The 23,787-nt window shown below is 47.3% G+C and overlaps 1 protein-coding gene across 3 annotated transcripts in view; it reads right to left on the bottom strand.

The window, feature by feature from the left end:
* LOC118217117 (dedicator of cytokinesis protein 7-like) overlaps positions 1 to 22,540 on the bottom strand; it is a 52,919-nt gene extending 30,379 nt beyond the window's left edge. For 2 of the 3 annotated variants that reach the window (XM_035398927.1, XM_035398928.1), the window contains exons 1-15: positions 22,489 to 22,540; positions 21,811 to 22,001; positions 9,344 to 9,431; positions 8,517 to 8,692; positions 7,631 to 7,699; positions 7,007 to 7,130; positions 6,549 to 6,761; positions 5,847 to 5,932; positions 5,673 to 5,739; positions 4,919 to 5,068; positions 4,212 to 4,292; positions 2,565 to 2,721; positions 2,048 to 2,172; positions 901 to 994; positions 160 to 322 (exon numbers count right to left, since the gene is read on the bottom strand). In XM_035398927.1, coding sequence (XP_035254818.1) covers positions 160 to 322; positions 901 to 994; positions 2,048 to 2,172; positions 2,565 to 2,721; positions 4,212 to 4,292; positions 4,919 to 5,068; positions 5,673 to 5,739; positions 5,847 to 5,932; positions 6,549 to 6,761; positions 7,007 to 7,130; positions 7,631 to 7,699; positions 8,517 to 8,692; positions 9,344 to 9,431; positions 21,811 to 21,860 — 1,643 coding nt within the window. In that variant the 5' untranslated portion in view covers positions 21,861 to 22,001; positions 22,489 to 22,540. Of the gene's footprint in view, positions 1 to 159; positions 323 to 900; positions 995 to 2,047; positions 2,173 to 2,564; positions 2,722 to 4,211; positions 4,293 to 4,918; positions 5,069 to 5,672; positions 5,740 to 5,846; positions 5,933 to 6,548; positions 6,762 to 7,006; positions 7,131 to 7,630; positions 7,700 to 8,516; positions 8,693 to 9,343; positions 9,432 to 21,810; positions 22,002 to 22,314; positions 22,454 to 22,488 lie in introns of those variants that run through there. The other variant, XM_035398926.1, reaches the window with a different exon arrangement.
* Positions 22,541 to 23,787: the final 1,247 nt, after the last annotated feature.

Genomic DNA, 23,787 nt, shown 5'->3' with positions numbered 1-23,787 from the left:
GAGAGAATCATGTAGGTGGTGTGGGGGGTGTAGCCTCACCTTTAGGTGGCGTGGGGCGTGTAGACGCACCTGTAGGTGGTGTTAGGGGTATAGCCTCACCTGTAGCTGGTGTGGGGGGTGTAGACCCCCCTGTCTGAGGTGTTAGGGCTGTGCACTCACCTGTAGGTGGTGTGGGGAGTGTAGACGTAGCGAGCAGGGAACTCCAGGACCTCCTTGGTGGGGCGCACTCGAAGGTCAGGGTATGGCTTGACATGGAGCAGCTCAGGGGACAGGCAGTAATGAGGAGACTCAGGGGCGGGAGAAATATCAATCTTCAGCTGAGCTGGAGGGAGGAAGAGACGGAGAGAGAGAGTCTGTTCAACGGCTGCAAGACGACTGTAAACAGAATCGACTACGGTGAGAATGCGCAGCAGTGCAGTGAGAATGTGCAGCAGTGCAGTGAGAATGTGCAGCAGCGCAGTGAGAATGTGCAGCAGTGCAGTGAGAATGCGCAGCAGCGCAGTGGGAATGTGCAGCAGCGCAGTGGGAATGTGCAGCAGCGCAGTGAGAATGTGCAGCAGCGCAGTGAGAATGTGCAGCAGCGCAGTGGGAATGTGCAGCAGCGCAGTGAGAAAGTGCAGCAGTGCAGTGAGAATGTGCAGCAGTGCAGTGGGAATGTGCAGCAGTGCAGTGAGAATGTGCAGCAGAGCAGTGGGAATGTGCAGCAGAGCAGTGGGAATGTGCAGCAGCACAGTGAGAATGTGCAGCAGTGCAGTGAGAAAGTGCAGCAGCGCAGTGATAATGTGCAGCAGTGCAGTGAGAATGTGCAGCAGAGCAGTGAGAAAGTGCAGCAGCGCAGTGATAATGTGCAGCAGTGCAGTGAGAATGCGCAGCAGTGCAGTGGGAATGTGCAGTGTGTACCTGTAACGGGTCTTAGTCTGCGCAGGACAGATGAAGGTCTGCGCATGTCAGCCAGGAACTTATAGAGATCTTCATCACTTAGCCGGTCTCCCTCCTGCAGTACAGACACACAGTTCACTCACTAACCTGCAGTACAGACACACAGTTCACTCACTAACCTACAGTACAGACACACAGTTCACTCACTAACCTACTCTCACATGCAGTACAGACACACAGCTCACTCACTAACCTGCAGTACAGACACACAGTTCACTCACAATAAAATATCTGGCACAGATACAGTCACACGGCTGTCCTTCTAATCATGTTTGTGTTCAGGCACTGTCCTCCCTGCTCTGCTCTACATACGCTGACTACGAGAGGGAGGGGGGAGGGTCAGCTCACGCAGAGAAAGGAGGGTCGGCTGTATGTCATGTAGGGGAATCAAGATGTTCCCAAAAACAGGTAAAATGACCGTTAGCCCAGGAAGAAGCAGATCAAAAGTTTGTAGTAAAAACAGGAAGATTTATTACGCAGCCGGCTACGGGAACAACTCAGCAAGGAAGTTCAAAATAGTATTGTTGGGTGATCAGATTTATACAGTTTCCAGTAGACTGGTATTTGCATATTGTGGAATTATATTGTTGAAAGGGAGCACTGCCTCTGATTGGTGATAGAGGCTGTGCTTCCTTCCGATTGGACCATTCAAATTCAAATCCATCCTACCTATTCAAACAGGTACCATTCACATTGAAATTGAATACAACAGGGGGGCTCACCCCCTTCCCCCCTGGGGCCCAGCGGAAACTTCCCAAACGCAGAATACACAAAACTGTCTGTTTCCCAACAGTCACTTTGACATTTAAAATAAAAAATAACAAATAAAAAAGTGCAGTGAATTGCCCAAACAAATTTATTTGGGAAACACCAACTCTCACCTGCAGTACAGACACACAGCTCACTCACTAACCTGCAGTACAGACACACAGCTCACTCACTAACCTGCAGTACAGACACACAGCTCACTCACTAACCTGCAGTACAGACACACAGCTCACTCACTAACCTGCAGTACAGACACACAGCTCACTCACTAACCTGCAGTACAGACACACAGCTCACTCACTAACCTGCAGTACAGACACACAGACGCACACACACTGGCCTGTTTGAAGAAATTGGTGACAGTGAGGGTGGCGGGGCGGAAGGATGTAAAGTTGCACATGTCCTCTCCCACACTCATCCGCTCGAATCCCTTCTTCTTTCTCTCATTCCAGGTTCCCTTCCGCTCTGACCGGAGAGAAAAGACAAGACAAGACAGCCTTAATCGCTGATAGATCACCTCTAATACGCGCAAGTAGCAGGACTGTCTGCGCAGGTGCGTTTGTTAGTGGCAGGATTTTCCTTATGTGTGCGTGTCTGTGTATGTGTCTGTGTGTGTGCATGTGTGTGTGTGTGTGTCACGTGGATGGGTGTGTGTGTATGTGCAAGTGCATGTATGTGTCTGTGTGTGTGCATGTGTGTCGCATGGATGGGTGTGTGTGTATGTGCAAGTGCATGTATGTGTGTGTGTGTGCACATGTGCGTGTGTGTGTGTGTATGCACGCATGCGTGTACACACACATGTTAGCTGTAGGCTAGTGGTTTGTGCGAGCGCGCACTAGCAGCAGGTCGATCGGTACCGGAGTCGGAGTCGGAGTCGGCGCGGTCCAGCCCCCCCACGCTGCTGACGATGTTGAGCAGGTGGATGGCGGTCCAGGCGAAGGGCATGCGGAACCGGCCCAGCCGCGAACACGACTGCTCCGCCTGCACACGCAGCTTCTCCAGCCTCTCTCTGTGCTGCAGGGGGGAGGAGGGGGGGGAGGGAGGGGGAGGGAGAGGGAGGGGGGGGAGAGAGAGGGGGAGGAAGAGGGAGGGAGGGGGGGGGAGGGGGGGAGGGAGAGGGCGGAAGGAGGGAGAGAGAGGGGGAAGAGGGAGGGAGAGGGAGGGAGGGAGATAGAGGGGGAGGGAGGGAGGGAGAGACAGGGAGAAAGAGAGACAGCGAGATGAGACAGAGAGAGGGGAGAGAAAAGAAACAGAAACGAAGAAAGAGAAAGGAAAGAGGGAAGGAGAGAAAAGGAGGGAGAGAGGAGAAGAGAGGGACACAGGACAGTGCGTTAATTACACACATATCTACAAAATTGGCATCTGCACAGCTTTAATAACCCCAGAATATCTTTAGGAACCTTTGATAAGGGCGTGTTGTGAAACTGGCCGCTCAGTCTTCAGTCCCTCACCCTGCTGCCACTGAAGGTTCAATAGCCAATTGGAAGCCAGCTGTCAATAGCCAATCAGCAGCCGGCTGAACCCCACCATGCCCAGCTGATCCGCTGGCTGTGTTACCTCTCGCCACCCAAGAGCAGCAGGGATAATAAAGCTGCCAGGTGTGGCGGAGAGTATGAGACGGGCGCATTGGATTTCACTGGACTTTGAGCGCAGACTGCAAATATTACAGCTGCCTTTAAAGAATTGAGAAATGGCAAAAGATACGAGTCCTGGCAGCCATACGTCCCACTACACACACCCACACACGCACACACACCCATACACACACGCACACACCCACACACACACACACACACACACACCCATACACACACACGCACACACCCATACACACACGCACACACACACACGCACACACACACACACACCCATACGCACACACACACACACACGCACACGCACACGCACACACCTATACACACACACACACACACACACACACCCATACACACACACGCACACACACACACACACACACACACCCATACACACACACACACGCGCACAAACACATATACACATACGCACACACACACACACACCCATACACACACACACACACACACACACACGCACACGCACACGCACACACCCATACACACACGCACACACCCATACACACACACACACACACACCCATACACACACGCACACACACACACACACACACACCCCCATACACACACACACACACACACACACACGCACGTGCACACACACCCATACACACATGCACACACACACACGCACACGCGCGCACACACACACCCATACACACACGCACACACACACCCATACACACATGCACATACACACACCCATACACACACACACACACACACACACCCATACACACATGCACACACACACACACACGCTGCATACAGAAGCTTACATACACAAGTACACGCGAACCATATGCGCAGCCATTCAACACTGAAACACGCAAACACAAAGCAACTTAGAAAACACAAAACAGCACATCTGCTTCACTACTTTATTACCTTTGAAGAGTCTGAGTCTTTCATGACCATGTAGGGCTCACAGCATTCTGCAATGTCACCCTGCTGAAGTACTTTCTCCAACTGAGGGAGGAAGAAAAACACACTTAAAAAATCACACACACCAAAAAACACACTTAAATAAATCACACACACACACGCACATCATTCACACACTGCTATAAACACAGACACACACGCACATCATTCACACACTGCTATAATCACACACACACACATACACACACGCACATCATTCACACACTTAAATAAATCACACACACACACATATCATTCACACACTGCTATAAAGACACACACATACATACACACACATCATTCACACACTGCTATAAACACACACACACACATCAAAAAACACACTTAAATAAATCACACACACGCACACATTCACACACTTAAATAAATCACATACACACACACATCATTCACACACTTAAATAAATCACACACACACACACATCATTCACACACTGCTATAAAGACACACACATACATACACACACATCATTCACACACTGCTATAAACACACACACACATCAAAAAACACACTTAAATAAATCACACACACGCACTCACACTCATACACATCAAAAATCACACACACACACGCACATCATTCACACACTGCAATAAGCACACGCGTCTCCCCTCCCTGCACCCAGGGCGCCCCCTGCTGGCCCTGCACCTTTATGACCAGGAAGATGTCGGCGGACGGGTAGGTGATGGAGAAGATGGCGGAGCGGGCGAGGGTGGAGATGGCCACCTGGGGCGTGTGCGGGCGAAGCAGGCCCTTCATCTGGTCGGAGTTCAGGTCAAAGTAGAAATTCTCCGAGATCTGAGAAGCAGACATGAGAAGGGTCTTCATTAAAAAACTAACGCACAGACATGGCATTCAGTCGTTACGTACAGCACCTGATAACACTCACTCAGCGAGGAGGCCAAGCCCCTGGTCCTAAAGACCATGGGTCAGCTGGTTTAGCTGTTGCTCAGCACTTTACAGTAGTGCAATTACAGTTATTTATTATGCTGTTAAGTCACCTAATCTCATCTGTGCACCTGGGTAATAGGAAATAAACTGCTGGGTGTTTCCATGGTGAAAACAGAACCCTACACACCCTGTGTCCACCAGGGGCTAGGGGGTTTGGCCCCAGGTGTGAATGCACTTCCTGTTTCCGGAGCCACTGTATGTTGCCAACTCTTCTTCTTTGGTGTGATCTACACACGACCACATGTATATACATGCTGTATTCATTCCCACGTTGATTATAATATCCACCTAACAAACTGTGAGACCAACAATAGTAAATAACCAGGAAATAAATCAACTCACAACTCCCCTCAACACAAACATAAACACACACATACACACACATGCGTGTACACAAGCATGCACACACACACACACACAAACTCAGAGTACAGATGCATATGAGCTTTACCTTTTTCTTTTCCTTGACATCATAAAGAGCCATAATTCCAAAAATTGGTTCAATTTCTATTTCAAACCTGTAAAAAACCCAAAAAAGAAATAATGAGGGGTGGGGAGGGGGGCTGAAGGACCCGTCTCTGGTGTGGAGGGGCGAGCTGAGCGCCCGGTCTGAGGCGGGACGTACTTCAGAGACAGGCACTTGACCAGGATCCTCTGTCCAGAATGTTCTTTGGGCACGTCGGGTATGGAGCAGCGCTCTACAGCTTCATCCTGTGAGAAACAGCACAGACTGAGCACAGACTGAGCATAGCCTGAACACAGTCAGAGCACAGCCAGCGCACAGCCTGAACACAGCCAGAGCACAGCCTAAACACAGCCTCAACACAGGCTGAGCATAGCCTGAACACAGGCTGAGCATAGCCTGAGCACAGCCAAGGCACAGCCTGAGCACAGACTGAGCATAGCCTGAACACAGTCAGAGCACAGCCAGCGCACAGCCTGAACACAGCCAGAGCACAGCCTAAACACAGCCTCAACACAGGCTGAGCATAGCCTGAACACAGGCTGAGCATAGCCTGAGCACAGCCAAGGCACAGCCTGAGCAGACTGAGCATAGCCTGAGCACATCCAGAGCACAGCCTTAGCACAGCCTGCTCCAGGTCTCCTGTAACTACGTCCACTGCAGCTAAGGCTACAACGATTGGCGAGTGGAGGATGGGCCCTGCCTCTATAGCTGGAATCCTCCCAAGATTTCTTCCCTTTGGGGAGTTTTTTTTTTTTTTTCCTCACCTGTATGCTTTTGGGGGAGTCAGGCCTGGTTTTACCATAATCTCTGACACACACACACACACACACACACACACAGAAACACACGCTCCAGACGGACCTCATCAGGGGCAGGGAAGAGTCCCAGCAGGTCAGGATGGCGCCCCTGCTGGCGAGCGTCGGCGTTGCGGCGGTCCATCTCCTCGGTGGCGGTGCGCTCCAGCACCGAGGGCAGCAGGCTGTCCGGGGACGAGTTCTTCAGGTCAAAGATACTGCAGGCCCAACTGCCCCGAGGAGCGTCCTCCACAGACACCGAGCGCCGCTTCACTTCCTCCTGGGGGGGGGGGGGGGTGAGGAAGAGAGAGAGAGGTAGAGGGAGAGAAAGACCTGCAGTTGCAGTTAACAGTCTTGGAAAGAAAGATCTGCAGTGAGCTGCTGTATGTTTTCTGTGATGGAGAGAAGGGTGAACACACACACACACACGCACGCACGCACACAGACACACACAGATACACAAGCACATACACACACACACTCACATACACAAACACACTGCTCTAGCCCCACTCCAGAGTTTACCTGGTCGTCATGGCGATCGGCTGCGGTCTCGTCCAGCTCAAAGGTCTGCTTGTCCAGCCCCCGCTGCCTCTCTCTCTGTCGCTCAGAGGAGTGAGGGGTGTGGCTGGTACTGTAGAGCCGGTACCTGTGATCAAAGCCTTCATCATCACCTGCATCATCACCGTCATCTCCACTATCAGTCACAACCTTCATCTCCACTATCAGCGTCACAACATCATCATCACCTTCATCTCCACTATCAGCACCACAACCATCATCATCACCTTCATCTCCACTATCAGCACCACAACCATCATCACCACCATCACCTTCATCTCCACTATCAGCCACAACCTTCATCACCTTCATCTCCACTATCAGTCACAACCTTCATCTCCACTATCAGAGTCACAACATCATCATCACCATCACCTTCATCTTCATTATCAGTCATGACCATCACCATCACTCGGTTATAAACATCACTCCACAGAAGTCCACAAGCAGGGATGAGACAGAGCGGTGGCAGTGGGGGAGGACAGAGGGAAGAGACGGACGAGAGAAGAGAGGGATGAAAGAAGAGACGGACGAGAGAAGAGAGGGATGAAAGGACAGACGGACCGGACGAGAGGAGGGCGTGCTTACTTCCTCTGAATGATGAGCCAGGGCTCGGTGTACACAGCCAAGGCGTCCCTCACCCTGGGGTCCAGCGAGCTGCAGAGACAGGGACATGAACGCCGCTGAACATCACTGAACATCGCTGAACACCGCTGAACACCGCTGAACATCACTGAACACCGCTGAACATCACTGAACATCACTGAACGCCGCTGAACGCCGCTGAACATCACTGAACACCGCTGAACGCCGCTGAACATCACTGAACATCACTGAACGCCGCTGAACGCCGCTGAACATCACTGAACACCGTTGAACATCACTGAACACCGCTGAACATCACTGCACCCGCATCCCACTGAACACTCGCTAATACAGTTCAGCCGTTAGCCACCGAGCGTTCAGCCACTTACCTCACAAAGCCGAACCACGGCGGTCGCTAACACACTGACTGAGAAATCCAGCACACGGCAGGCTAAAGATACACAGCGAGCAGTACAATGTTTGGGACAAAAGACATTTTCCCTTGATTTGGCTCTGTGCCCCACAATTTTAGATTTGTAATCAAATAATTCACACGCGGTTTAAAGCGAACATTCCCAGCTTTTATTAAAGGGTATTTTATGCACATTGGCTTGTAGAAATAACAGCTTTTTATACATCGTCCCCCGCCATTGTCTGTGTCTTTGTCCCAGACATTATGGAGCTCGCTCAGCGTGTGTGGGAGTATATGTGAATATATGTGCGTGTTCGTACAGAGAGCACATAATGTGTGCGCTACTGTGTGTAGACAGCTTGTGTTATGAGTGTAGCGTGTGTGTGCGTATATGGTGTGTGTGCGGTACAGAGTGTACTGCGTGTGTGGAATGTGTATGTTGCATCTGAGTGTGTAAAGTATATGCGAGTGCCTCACTCCTCCTCAGGCTGTGCCGGTTCCAGTGTAGTACACTCTCTCTCCTGTGGGAGGAGCTGCAGGTCATCAGAGGGAAACTCCAGCAACTGCCTGAGGGGCCCAGGCTCCACCCCGGGGGCATGGCTACTCAAATACTCCTCAAAATCAACGGGCTCCACCGCCTCCGTCAGAGGAACCTGAAAACACACCAAAATCATCTCAGCTACATATCCTACAACATCACACACACACACACACACACACACACACACACACACACACACACACACACACACACACACACACACTCACTCACTCACTCACTCACTCACTCACTCACTCACTCACTCACTCACTCACTCACTCACACACACACACACACACACACACACACACACACACACACACACACACACACACACACACACACACACACACACACACACACACTCACTCACTGAAACATGCACGCACGCACACACACACACACACACACACTCACTCAAACACGCACGCACACACACACACACACACACTCACTCAAACACGCACGCACACACACACACACACACACACTCACTCACTGAAACATGCACGCACGCACGCACGCGCACACACACACACACACACTCACTCACTCAAACACGCACACACGCACACACACAAACACACACACACACACACACTCACAGGCAAGCAAGCGCACACACATGCTATAATCTACATTTACGGTACGATACCACCCACCTGAAATATACACACACAAAATAGTACATCACACACCACCCAAATTAGCCAATAGACACACACACTGTATATCCCCATGAGCAGCCCACACACAGACTCACAGGCTGATGGGCTCCTGCTCGCTTCTTGGACAGCAGCGGAGATCCATAGTCTCTGGAGACCTGCTTTCTCACCTCCGCCGCCACTGTCCTGAGATAGAGATCACATCAATCAGTATCACAAACCACATCCGTCAGGAGCCACATCTCTTCAGTCACATCCATCAGTAACACAAGCCACATACATCAGGAGCCACATCTCTTCAGTCACATCCATCAGTAACACAAGCCATATCCATCAGGAACATCTCTGCAGTCACATCCATCAGTAACACAAGCCACGTCCATCAGGAATATCTCTGCAGTCACATCCATCAGTAACACAAGCCATATCAATCAGGAACATCTCTCTTCAGTCACATCCATATCCATCAGTAACACCAGCCACATCCATCAGGAGCCACATCTCTTCAGTCACATCCAGTAGTAACAGCGCCAAAGTCAAGTTTATAGTAACTTCAGCAACAAGCATTTAAAACTTCAGTCGGGTTTATTTATTTTACTGCAGGCATTTCGAAAATCCAAAAACATTTTTTCATGAGCCCAAACAGAGTAAAACAGCCAGATTTAAGTAACTGTGACGTGTGGGATACATATCTGTCATTGTGTGCATAATGAGTTTTGCCTACCATGCAAAACTCCTGTTTGAATTGAAGCAGCTGTCATGCAAAACTGTCTCCATGCGAATTAAACTTTCACCGCACATCAGGCAAAACTTTCACCGTATAATTTGGTGCAACTTTCGGGAAAAGTGGAGCCTGCATGTAGCATTAGAAGGAAAACTACGACTGCATGTTCATTTTCTTCTCTTAGTAGCTCTATCAGGGGTGTCCGATCTTTTCCAGAAAGTGTGGTCTGGTGCGGGTGCAGTGTTCTGCTGTAGTCCAGCACTAAGGCTGCGTTTACACCACCCGGTAAAAGACACCTAATTCTGATCTTTTGCTCACATGTGGCACAGATCACATATGTATTATGAACGTGCAAACAGAAGGAAAAAAGACACACAGGATCGGATATTTTCATATCCATTTTGGGCCACGTTCATATGCACCATAAATTAGTCCATAGTCTTCCTGGTCTTTTCGTGGAATTGAAAAATGGCAGTAAAATTACGGCAGTCTGAAAAAGCTAAAGGGAAGATTACTAGAATTAACCTGTTATTTTACCCGGATAAAAAGTGCGGAAGGTGATTTCCAGTTTGCTTGTATTGTATCACCAATGTTAATTATGCAGAACTACCGCATAACTGTATCAAACGTTTCGAGTCAATTACAACGGGCTAACAAAGAAAATCCGGAAGAAAATATTCAGCAACCGAATTAATCCGTTTGAATGTTTTGGTAGCCTACGTAATATGCTGTCCCAGCACGAATGCTTAGCATTTTATAAAACGAATACTAATGCAAGAAAAGAACAGAAGAGCACACGTTATAATTCCAAGACGTTGATAGGCTATAACCAAAAGTAGGCTACTGCGCCGCATAACATACAAGTTTGATTTGAAGTTATTATGAAAATAAATTGGTTTGCCGCTGCATATTTTCAAACATGGCGGGTAATGGCGGAAAATAAATACAACACAAATGCTACGAGTACTCGACCAATCAGAAATGTTCAGCGCTGCAAGCTCCACCCAAAAGGTTCCTGTACTTTCGGAAAGTACTACCCCCCGAGCAGGAACGTTTTGGGGGGTAAAACAAAGCCCCCAGAACTAAATTTAGACCCTAGTTCCTGCGGTGGAAACGCACTGAAGCCGCGTTTCCACCAAAATTACCCGGAACTTTCAGTCCCAGGAACTACTTTACCAGGAACTAAAAGGTTCCTTCAGCCAATGGTTGTCTGCGTTTCCACCGGGGTCTAAAGTACCGCGAAGATTAGGCAAATTAGCCCACTGACGTATGAAAAAGCAACGTTGTCGTCGGTCCATCTGTCATATGATTTCTTCCGTAACCCCATACTACCACCGAAGTAGCCTACATTATTTTCTAATAACCGGGACAGCCCGGAGGGGTTTATTCCACTTATACAACGGGTTACCAACAATGACTATATATGGTTACTTTTGTATTTATTGATTTTCATATATCCTCTCAAACACATTCATTAGGGTGAATTCGGGTAATCTGGGACATTGGGTAATGTGGTACACCTAAGCTCCAGTGTGTTTATTTCCTGTTCTAACAAAATCTAGTCAACAGGACTTTTACTATAGGTTTCGCATGGATGTCATGTGACTGAAATCACACGACTTTATGGGGGTGATGTCACAGAAAGGGGCAGGGCACTTATCAATCAGGAAGCTACCCTGGGAATTGCATGACAAGGTCAGTGACATAGGATTCTGACAAGATTAATGTTAAGGATATAAATCTGTCATAAATGAGACAATGTTCCTAATTGTTATAAAATTATGTTTGTGATCTATTCAAGCAACAAAATATGCATTAATGTGTTGAAAATGTGTTTTAGTTTTTTTTCTTTCAAACATTTTTTAGTTGTCCCACTTTATCAAATATGATTGAGAATGTGGTACAGCATGCTTTGGGTAATCTGGGACAGTCATTTAAGTTCTTCAAATGGGGGAAATATGCATTTATGGACTTCCTGAAGTTGCATACGTAGTTATTTAAGGTTTATAAGTCTAATGCCGGTAGACAATGTTCTGTACACACACGCACACACACACACACTCTCTCTCTCTTCATCACTGCCATACCTGATCCTTCTCTCTCTCTCTCACACACACACACACACGCACACACACAGTATTTTGTAGTTGTTCATCATGTACAAATGTGAGAGTCATTAGTCAGCTAAAATATGAAAATATCCATGACCTAAAATTAACTCAATGAAATGTATTACAGAATACAATGGCACCACAGCGTCAGGAAAAGAGAGGGCAACAGAAAGAACGAGGAAGAGAGAGAGAGGGAAATGAGAGAAGTAGGAAGAAGTTAAACCAATGGAGTGAGACTAGAATGAAGGGAGCTATAGCTGAGTACAGGGAGTTAGTGGAGGCAGGTAGCGTCCCTCAGCTTCGTTTTTTGGCCAGGGCCTGGCATGTTCCGAAGTCAACCCTTCAGCGAAGAGTCAAAGGCACAGGGGACCACAAGCACACAATCGGGAGGAAGCCCTTTATCTCCCAAGAAGATGAAAATGCCCTCACAGAGCTTGTGAAGACACTTGGGAAAAGGGGGTTTCCCCTAAGGATGGAAGATATCCAGAAACTCGTGTTCCAATTCGCTAAAAAAAAAGGGATAAAGGGCTTCTCCGAAACCAAGCAAAAAGCTGGCTATGCCTGGTTTCAGGGGTTCCTGAAGCGGAACCCTAGCCTGAGTATCAGAAAGCCTGAGGGTCTTTCCGCTTCCAGAGCAGCCGGCTTCAATCGCCCGGTAGTTATGAAGTGGTTCAGCGATTATGAAGAAATCATTAAGTCCCTGGGCTTAGAAAATGCGCCGGACCATATTTGGAACTGTGATGAGACGGGCTTGCAGGACCACTTCCTCTCCTCCAGGGTGGTTGCCGAGGTTGGAGGACCATGTTTCGAAGTCACTGCTGGTGAGAAGGGAGAGACCACCACCTGCCTTGCCAGTTTGAATGCTGCCGGTGGGTATGGCACCACAATGATTATATTCAAGGGCAAACGGCTGAAGGCAGAGTGGCTCCTGGGGTGTCCACCAAACACCGTGGTGAAAATGTCTGACAACGGGTGGATAAACAGTCAGTTATTTTTTGAGTGGGGGAGGCAATTCGTGTTGCAAAGCCTGTCAAGAGATGACCCACGTCCACACGTTCTTCTGCTTGATGGACACAGCTCCCACGTTTTTAACGTGGAGTTTTTAAACCTAATGAAGGACAACAATGTCTATGTCCTTGGCCTACCATCACACACCACGCACTACCTGCAGCCAGCAGACAGGGCCCTCTTCAAGAGCCTCAAGTATTACTGGAGGCTGGAGGGGAGGGCCATCACCAGGGAGAGCGGGGGTAAAAGGCTAGACAGAACCTTGTTTTTGCCTGTCTTTTCAAAGGCCTGGAGCAAGGCAGCGACCCCTTCGAATGCCATAGCTGGCTTTCGGGGCAGTGGGATCTACCCGTTGAACCCAGCCCACATCGACGCATCCCTCTTCGTGCCAAGTGAAACGACGGAGAGAGAGCATCAAGAGAGACCTCCTAGTGCCCCACCAACCCATCACCCACCGCATCGTCTTCTGCAGGCAGCCGTGTGCCCTCCTCCCCTCCATCCTGAGGCCCACGCCCTGCATGGCCCTGTGCAGGCAGCCGTGTGCCCTGCTCACCTCCGTCCTGAGGCCCACGCCTTGCAGGACCCTGTGCAGGCAGCCGTGCACCCTCCTCACCCCCACCTTTTGCATGCCCCTCTTCAGCAGCATCATTGTCAGTGCCCACTGGCAGTGCCCCAGGATGCTGTACCACCTCTGGCACATGAGGTTGAGGTGGAGACGGCAGTGGTACAGGTCGTGCAGGAAGCAGCAGTCTCATTTAAGGACTTGGTCCAGATTCCAGTCCGAGAAAGGCCAACCACCATCCGGAAGAGATCAAAACCGCCATCCATGAACTTCACAAGCGATGAACATTTTGCCTACGTTCAGGGGAACGGCAAGGTAAAAGGGCCAAAGCCAAAGCCAAATCCCAAGAAGAAGGAGGAGGAGCCATGCACCATCTGCCACCATGCATATGGGGACAGAGACGATCCCAAAAGCGCAGAAGAGTGGCTGTCCTGTGTGGTCTGCAGCCATTGGTATCACGAAACATGTGCAGAAGATAATGGCGTGATAGATGATGATGGGTCTCTCACCTGCAAGGACTGTTTGTTCCCCGAGTAGCCTCAATTTTAATAGAATGGAGAATTTAAATGAATAACCAAATGAATTACTTTAATCTAATTGTTGCTTGCTGTTGCTTGAATTTTAGTTGATTTTGTAAAATGTTATACAATTTTAATAGAATGTTTTAAATGAATTTAAATGAATTAACACGGTAGATCCGTTAATCCCGTGTAGAGATAGAAAGTATTTTTCCTGATATTTTCTTTATTTAGTTCTTTATGAAAAAATGTTATGACGTTTTAATATGTTTATATGAATTAATGAAATTTCTATGAATAATATACATTTTCATATTTAGCTTCCTGTCCTTGTCATTTTTTCATAATGCTTTTTAAAAAAGTGGTGATATTGAGCTTGGCATGCATAAAGTAAAGTGATTTAGGCTTTTTAAAGCCTAATACAAGTGTCCCAGATAACAAAGTGACCTGTCCCAGATTATCAAATTCAGGCAGATTTTTTTTTTTGGCACAAAGAACACTAATAGTTGTGGCATGTCTCCTCTGGGTATGATATCTACATTCTTTCTTCTGGTGTGGTTAGAAAACATATTAGGGATTTCAGAAAGGTCTAATGTGTCGATCTAATGTGTTAGATAGATATCGGAATAAGTCGCAGAAATCAAAATTGCAAAAAATGTCCCAAATTACCCGAATTCACCCTATGTTTTTATGCGAACATTCGCTTTCATGTCTTGACATCCGAAGCGACAGAATGCATTCACATTTATATGTATAACTGGCAACAACAGCAGAAAACATGCACACGTTGTAAACAATTTGCTGTTTGGTTACTTTCTCGTCGTCAATTGCATATAGGCTAATGGCAAAATGACAAGAATAGAACGAAAACTCGGACTTGCGTGAAAATGTAAATTAGTAGTGGTACAGCCACCGTTTGCTTTCCTTCGAAGTTACTGCTAGCCGAGCAGCGAAGTGTGCCCTCCAGTTGCGAACCATGCACCATAAATTAGTCCATAGTCTTCCTGGTCTTTTCGTGGAATTGAAAAATGGCAGTAAAATTGAGTAAAATTACGGCAGTCTGAAAAAGCTAAAGGGAAGGTTACTAGAATTAACCTGTTATTTTACCCGGATAAAAAGTGCGGATGGTGATTACCAGTTTGCTTGTACTGTATCACCAATGTTAATTATGCAGAACTACCGCATACCTCACATAACTGTATCAAACGTTTTGAGTCAATTACAACGGGCTAACAAAGAAAATCCGGAAGAAAATATTCAGCAACCGAATTAATCCGTTTGAATGTTTTGGTAGCCTACGTAATATGCTGTCCCAGCACGAATGCTTAGCATTTTATAAAACGAATACTAAAGCAAGAAAAGAACAGAAGAGCACACGTTATAATTCCAAGACGTTGACAGGCTATAACCAAAAGTAGGCTACTGCGCCGCATAACATACAAGTTTGATTTGAAGTTATTATGAAAATAAATTGGTTTGCCGCTGCATATTTTCAAACATGGCGGGTAATGGCGGAAAATAAATACAACACAAATGCTGCGAGTACTCGACCAATCAGAAATGTTCAGCGCTGCAAGCTCCACCCAAAAGGTTCCTGTACTTTCGGAAAGTACTACCCCCCGAGCAGGAACGTTTTGGGGGGTAAAACAAAAGCCGCGTTTCCACCAAAATTACCCGGAACTTTCAGTCCCAGGAACTACTTTACCAGGAACTAAAAGGTTCCTTCAGCCAATGGTTGTCTGCGTTTCCACCGGGGTCTAAAGTACCGCGAAGATTAGGCAAATTAGCTCACTGACGTTGTCGTCGGTCCATCTGTCATATGATTTCTTCCCACACTACCACCGAAGTAGCCTACATTATTTTCTAATAACCGGGACAGCCCGGAGGGGTTTATTCCACTTATATACAACGGGTTACCAACAATGACTATATATGGTTACTTTTGTATTTATTGATTTTCATATATCCTCTCAAACACATTCATTAACAGCAGAAAACATGCACACGTTGTAAACAATTTGCTGTTTTATTACTTTCTCGTCGTCAATTCCATATCAGGCTAATCGCAAAATGACAAGAATAGAACGAAAACTCGGACTTGCGTGAAAATGTAAATTAGTAGTGGTACAGCCACCGTTTGCTTTCCTTCGAAGTTACTGCTAGCCGAGCAGCGAAGTGTGCCCTCCAGATGCGAACCATGCACCATAAATGAGTCCATAGTCTTCCTGGTCTTTTCGTGGAATTGAAAAATGGCAGTAAAATTGAGTAAAATTACGGCAGTCTGAAAAAGCTAAAGGGAAGATTACTAGAATTAACCTGTTATTTTACCCGGATAAAAAGTGCGGAAGGTGATTTCCAGTTTGCTTGTACTGTATCACCAATGTTAATTATGCAGAACTACCGCATACCTCACATAACTGTATCAAACGTTTTGAGTCAACAACGGGCTAACAAAGAAAATCCGGAAGAAAATATTCAGCAACCGAATTAATCCGTTTGAATGTTTTGGTAGCCTACGTAATATGCTGTCCCAGCACGAATGCTTAGCATTTTATAAAACGAATACTAAAGCAAGAAAAGAACAGAAGAGCACACGTTATAATTCCAAGACGTTGGCAGGCTATAACCAAAAGTAGGCTACTGCGCCGCATAACATACAAGTTTGATTTGAAGTTATTATGAAAATAAATTGGTTTGCCGCTGCATATTTTCAAACATGGCGGGTAATGGCGGAAAATAAATACAACACAAATGCTACGAGTACTCGACCAATCAGAAATGTTCAGCGCTGCAAGCTCCACCCAAAAGGTTCCTGTACTTTCGGAAAGTACTACCCCCCGAGCAGGAACGTTTTGGGGGGTAAAACAAAGCCCCCAGAACTAAATTTAGACCCTAGTTCCTGCGGTGGAAACGCACTGAGTTCCTCAAAAGGTTCCTAGTTCCGGGGTATAGTTCCTGCGGTGGAAACACGGCTAAAGCCCCCAGAACTAAATTTAGACCCTAGTTCCTGCGGTGGAAACGCACTGAGTTCCTCAAAAGGTTCCTAGTTCCGGGGTATAGTTCCTGCGGTGGAAACGCGGCTTGAGTTCCTCAAAAGGTTCCTAGTTCCGGGGTATAGTTCCTGCGGTGGAAACGCGGCTTAAGTCGCTGTGGGTAAGAGCGTCTGCTAAAAGCCTGTAATGTAATGTACAGAGGTCACATGACTTTTAAGCCTGTGGGGCAAAGACTCGGCATAGGCCAAAAGACATGTGATAGACGGTCACAATGATAGATGGTGCCATGGCTGACACGCTTCCAAAAGCAACAGCTTCAATTATCGTTTCCGTCTCGTGTTGCGTCCACTGCAGATGGCGGTGTGGCTGTGGCGGCCTGGCTGTTTACTTTCGCTTCGGTAACCAAACCCTCGTGTGCGCATGCGGGTTGTTTCCAGTGTAAACCCGCGTGAGCACAGGTTTCGCATACGAGTCACCTTCAAAAGTAGATGCCAACAGGTGGTTAAAAAAAATAGAATATAGGCAACAACAACAAAAAAAACCTGAACTGGGTATCAAGTGTAAAACAAGACCAGGTTAAAACCTAGTAAATGGCTGGACCTAACACACGTGGTCCGGCCAACCAATGGTGTAACTTCATCACTCAGTCAGCGTTTGTAGGGCTGGCCCTGCTGTTGTGGTCCAGCCAAAAAGTGTAGCCTAAGTAGACACCTGATTTCACTTATCAAGGGGCTTGAATGAAGACCAAAGCTGGTTCAGGAGTGCTGGGCCAAAACAAAAGCCTGCACCCACATCAGCCCCTTCCAGATCAGGCTGAACACCCCTGCTATAGACCTACAGCAGGGGGCCGGTAAAGGAATCCTCACTGGAAAACAGCTCTGCTCATATAAGACACATCTCAATGCCTAAAACATGGCCGACCGCTTGGAAATGCACCCGCATTCAGAAACTGCAGACGTAGCAATAAATAACATGGTTTGCAGATGGAGACCTGATGCAGATATGACACTACGCTTTGCTCAGTATGAGTGCACGTTCTCACTGTGACTGGGGGATTACCAACGGATCTCACACGTAGCAAACAGCAATTAGCCACACGTCCACTGAGGGGAGCAAATCGAGAAGGAATTCACATATTTATGCAGGCGGTAAATAACTGCGAGCTAAAAAAAAAAAAAAAAACAGTTTTTAAAAACCACTCCCTTTATGTTGCAGGTCCTGGCATGCATCTCGGAGATGGCACAGATCTGATTATATCAATACTCATCACCGGGCCTGCTGGAGGTTCCCCATCCGCGCTAAATGCACCTTTTGTAAGTCTTGTTTGCTGAAGGTAACTGCTGAACGCCTAAGCTCTGAACTGTAGCTGCGCCAGGGTCCACTTCCTGCTTCCAGCGAGGCGCACTTCCTCTTCCTGCTGGAGGAGATGGAGCGGGAGATTCCCCCGTTTTCTGCCACCCAGCCCTGATCTGAACACCACCCCTCTGCTGCAGAGCTCAACACAACCTGAACACCACCCCTCTGCTGCAGAGCTCAACACAACCTGAACACCACCCCTCTGCTCCAGCCCTGAACACCACCCCTCTGCTGCAGCCTTGAACACCACCTCCCTGCTCCAGCCCTGAACACCACCCCTCTGCACCAGCCCTGAACACCACCTCCCTGCTCCACCTCTGAACACCACCCCTCTGGTGCAGCCCTGAACACCACCTCCCTGCTCCACCTCTGAACACCACCCCTCTGGTGCAGCCCTATGCTCAGCCTCTAGGCAGAATGCAATTCACTCCATCATCCCTGGACTCATCATCACTCAGTTCATACAGTTATACTGTTTTCATTACTCAAGCACCAATCCCCCTTGGCTTGACTGGTGCTTTTCTAACCTTGTTACCCGGTTACAGGGAAACGGGGGGGGGGGGGGGGGGGCTGGCGTGCCCTGAAGGAATGTTCTCTGGTCTCTTCAGTACATTGCATTACCACGCTGCCTGCATATTAATACTGGCCCGTGAAACTGCATAAAGGGGAAAAGGACAGCTATGCGGGACGTCCCGTAAAGAGGCGTACAGAGACAGCGCTTCTGACCGGCTCCATGCAGAAACCCATGCGACCGGCTCCATGCAGAAACCCATGCGACCGGCTCCATGCAGAAACCCATGCGACCGGCTCCATGCAGAAACCCATTCGACAAGGCTCCATGCAGAAACCCATGCGACCGGCTCCATGCAGAAACCCATGCGACGGGCTCCATGCAGAAACCCATCCAAACCACACGCTGCATTCCCCACAGCTTATATATGCCACTGGCTTCTTCCTGAAAGCACACTTGTGACTGCCCAGAGAAAAATTACTCAGTTATCATTATTAGTAATCATATTACAGACACACACACACACACACAGGGCAGCACGGTGGTGAAGTGGGTAGCCTTCATAGCAAGAAGGCTGTGGGTTCGAATCTCGGCTTGGGGCCTTTCTGTGTGGAGTTTGCATGTTCTCCCCGTGTCCGCGTGGGTTTCCTCCGGGTACTCCGGTTTCCTCCCACAGTCCAAAGACATGCAGATAGGCTAATTGGGGACTCTAAAATTGCCCATAGGTATGAGTGTGTGAGCAAATGGTGTGTGTGCCCTGCGATAGATTGGCGGCCTGTCCAGGGTGTATGCCTGCCTCTCCCCCAATGCATGCTGGGACAGGCTCCAGCAACCCCTGCTCAGGAGAAGCAGGTATAGATAATGGATGGATGGATGGATGGGCACACACACACACACACACGTGCACACACACACAAACACACATTTCACTGACATATAGGAGGAACTGGGAATAAGGCAGGGCACTGAGTCAGACTGTAAATAAGCGAACTAGTACTGCTGAACACCTTTCACTGAAACCAAAACACCAACAACATCACAGCCATTGTAACCTGAAGGATATTCTTACCAAGCTCACTCACTAAAACAGGGAGAAACCATTGAGTATGTTTCAAGTGTTGATATGTTTCAATTCTCTTTTTGTGTGTGTGTGTGTGTGTGTGTGTCTGTCTGTCTGTGTATTAGAATGTGGTGTAATCGTGGAAAACAGGTCTCATCACACTCACGTGTGCATGCGTTTTGTGTTAATGTCAGGGCAACTCTCTCGGTAACCAAAACGAAGTAGATGTGGACGCTTTGTGGAAACGAAATTACGACTTTTGGACACAATGCAGCATGTGGTACACAGTGCAGCGACAGATAGACACAGACTGGGTCCAACCTCCCCCCCCCCCCCCCCCCCAAAAAAAAAAACAGGAAAGCAAAAACCAGCTATGTTCCAGCAGCAATTGACGGAACACCCCCACCCTTTCCTGCATCCTGGGGAGGGTGGGAGGGAGGCGGGGGGGGGGGAGAGAAAAAGGTGGTACAGGAAGACTTCTGAAATATCAACATTCCATAATTTGAGTGAAATTTTATGTGGGGTATTGGTAAACAATGACAATCCCAGTTTTTTCCCCCTTTTGCCCAGCATCAACGCGTCCATAAATGCAGCCTCAGCATCTAGCCTAAGCCAGAGCCATTATTAAACCAATCGTACTGCACATGACTTCTTTTTTCAAATGAAGAGAAACGCTCCTGTGCAGAACCGAATACACAGGGCTTACTCCTCTTGCGTTCAGTTCAGGGATAGAGCTGTCACGGGGTTTCAGGGGCAATACAAGCAGCGATAGACCTCAAGACGAGCTAAACAACTTCTGAATACACAGGATAAGAGACAGGCTACAGCCCAATTAAAGTCGAGAACAGAGTAACATGTAAAAAAAAAATATCTTTTTTTTTTTTTTTTTTTTTTTTACACCACTCACAATCTCCCACAAAGCAAGGAACTTCCACTTCTAGGATATTGGTTTTGTATATTTCGAAAACAGGTAGCAGGAGCCTCAAAAGAAAGAGCACATTTCTCGTGATATTTATTTATTATTTATTTATTTAAAATACTTCAAATCACTTGAAACAACATAACGTTATTTTTTCTAGACAGTGAGAGGACAGCGACCCACGCACCATTCATCAACGGCTAAGTTACAGTAACAGCCCCCGCCTCGTCGTACATTAGTACACAGCTTTCAATTCTGCAAACCGACTTTTACCACGAAACCAGTAACTTGTGGTATCGGCCACGGGTCATACAAGTTATACTTTCCCTTTCAAGTTCTAGTCAGGCTGCAATAAAAGATAACAAAATAAATGGCTAGCTAAGTTTCATAATTCTCTACAAACCAGCTTTCTCACAGAACGTCATACTTACAGTAACGTTAGCTCATTGGTTTACGTTAGCCAACTAACGTTACCCAACCAGGATACAGTTACAAAGACAACGACGAAACAGCCCCTGAGAATTTGAACCTTCGCCACAGAGCGTATAATATCTGCGTAAACCAAAAGTAACTCGAAACGATATTATCACATTACAATCTATAAAACAGCTGAGGTTTGCTAACCTTAATTCAGACGTGTGCCCATCGCCAGATGAACAAAGACTGGTTCCCTGAACTCCCTATGGCAATATTCAACCGGTCTGATTACAGTTCATAGCAATTTCCAAAGTATTCTACATCAGCAACCCATTAAACTGATTGTAGCCTTTTAAATGTTTTGAAGTACACGGACAATGTCTTACCTATTGATTTTGTGCGCGAACGCCCTCCTTTCACTACTTGACGCTGCCATTCCGAATTGTTTCCATTCACGGGTTCACGCGCCGTCCTGCGAAATATTCCCGTTTTCCTGCGCTGGTGCATCAGCGTCCTGCCCCGGCTGCGTTTCCTTGTGCCGCCAGGACGCCAAGTGCTGCCTCCCACCGGTTAGGAGCTGAACATTTCATCCAGATCCAATGTCAAGTCACAGGATTCTCACTTAACCGGTTTCATCAAGGCATGCGTTAAACAGACATGCTAAATATTTAAACGGCAGATATTTGAATCGTTGGACAAAATCAGACGGTATATGAAACACTCATATATTCCTATTTGTCATCAACGTAAATCTACCCTTAGCCAAATGTGCGTTTCATGCATACAACTTCGCAATCAGTAATTTAATTGTTTTGCTAACCATAAACATTTGGCATGCTTTCAAATAATGTTTTAACAGGAAAAGATTAACGTCCATAGAAGTTCGCTACCTGTATCCCTTACGCGCAATAGCAACATAAATTGCTCTCCGAGGATCAAGTCACGACAAGTGCTCGCGCAGGCTCGAATGGGGCGGGGATGCGAAGAGTGACACAAAGAAGGACGAAAACAGCAGGTGGCACCTGCGTGGTTGTGCGTGCGCTTTAGAAAAGGCGTCAACCAACCTGGCTACGGCGTTCAGATGACCACCCAATCAGATCACTTCGAGGTCGTGAAGAGGAACCGGATTTCTGCAAGGTGAAACCACCATTGCCTAGTGCACATTACACGACTTTTAAAATCCTAACAACAAAGAGCATGTCACACAACGACTGTCTTTCCTAAAAAAAAATCACTGATATTTTAATTCTAGAAACGTTCACACTACACGACTTACAAAAGAATGGTAATCGCAGGGGGTCACACTACAGGATTCATGATCGTAATAAACTATGTGCTGTGTTGTCGCAAGAACCTATGCAGCGCATGTGCATTCGAGGATCTTCGCCGGCAAAACGATAATGGAAGACAACAATCGGTAACATTTTTTTTTTAGATTATTTATTTGATTCACTTTATTTTGATTCACTTTAAAAGGACAATTACATGGTTGCAAACACCAATGTACATGCACAATTAAAAGAGCATCAAGGATAACACAAAAAAGTCACAGGACTTTTTTCCATTGTGGTCCTTGCTGTAGCTAGATGCCATGGAGGTGTGTGCATGCGCGTGCGCGTACGCGCGGAGATGGTAGAGTACGGTATTACCGGCATATAAAAGCACAAAAACATCAATATACAGTAAACATTCACATTGGGCATTAACAGGCATTGTTCTGACAAAAGGTTAAAGTACACAATTCCTATTATACTAAAAAAAGGTCCATTGAATGAGCTACATACAACCCTGCCTACACAACCCCTTTACAGGGGTACGTTATCTAAAAGCCAGTGTTTCAGTTTTGCCTTAAACGTGACTGGGTTTGTAGTCTGTTTAATGATATTAGGAAAGTTATTCCAATCCTGGGCACCCGAGTATCTGAAATAACTCTTACCCATCTGGCTACTAATCCTTACCAGCGTCAGATTTGCTACACTCGACCTAGTGTTGTGCCTGTGAGCCTCTCTGACCTGCAGGAAGAAGTTTAATAAGTAATTCGGGGCTCCACCATTTATGATTTTGTGAACCTGTCAGAGTTTTAACTGCGTCGCTCCGGACTCCACAAGGAGCCAGTTTAGCTGCATGAACTGGTTCCTCCCTATGTGTTCTCATGGACCGAAACCTAAGACCACTCTAATCAGTTTATTTTGGGAGACCTGAAGTTTTATCTTCCACAGCTTGGGCAGATTGCAGTACCAGGATGTGCTAGCGTAATCAAAGTGGCACTGGATTAAGCTGGATGCCACAAGTTTTTGAATTGTCCCTGTCCAGGAACACTGACTTTCTGGCCAGGAACTTAGTTCTCACTTTCAGGGCCATAC

This window comes from Anguilla anguilla, chromosome 17 (genome assembly GCF_013347855.1).
Source record: "Anguilla anguilla isolate fAngAng1 chromosome 17, fAngAng1.pri, whole genome shotgun sequence".
Taxonomy (NCBI): domain Eukaryota; kingdom Metazoa; phylum Chordata; class Actinopteri; order Anguilliformes; family Anguillidae; genus Anguilla; species Anguilla anguilla.
The sequence above is the reverse complement of the archived record's forward strand: the minus strand, read 5'-3'. Positions and strand labels throughout refer to the sequence as shown.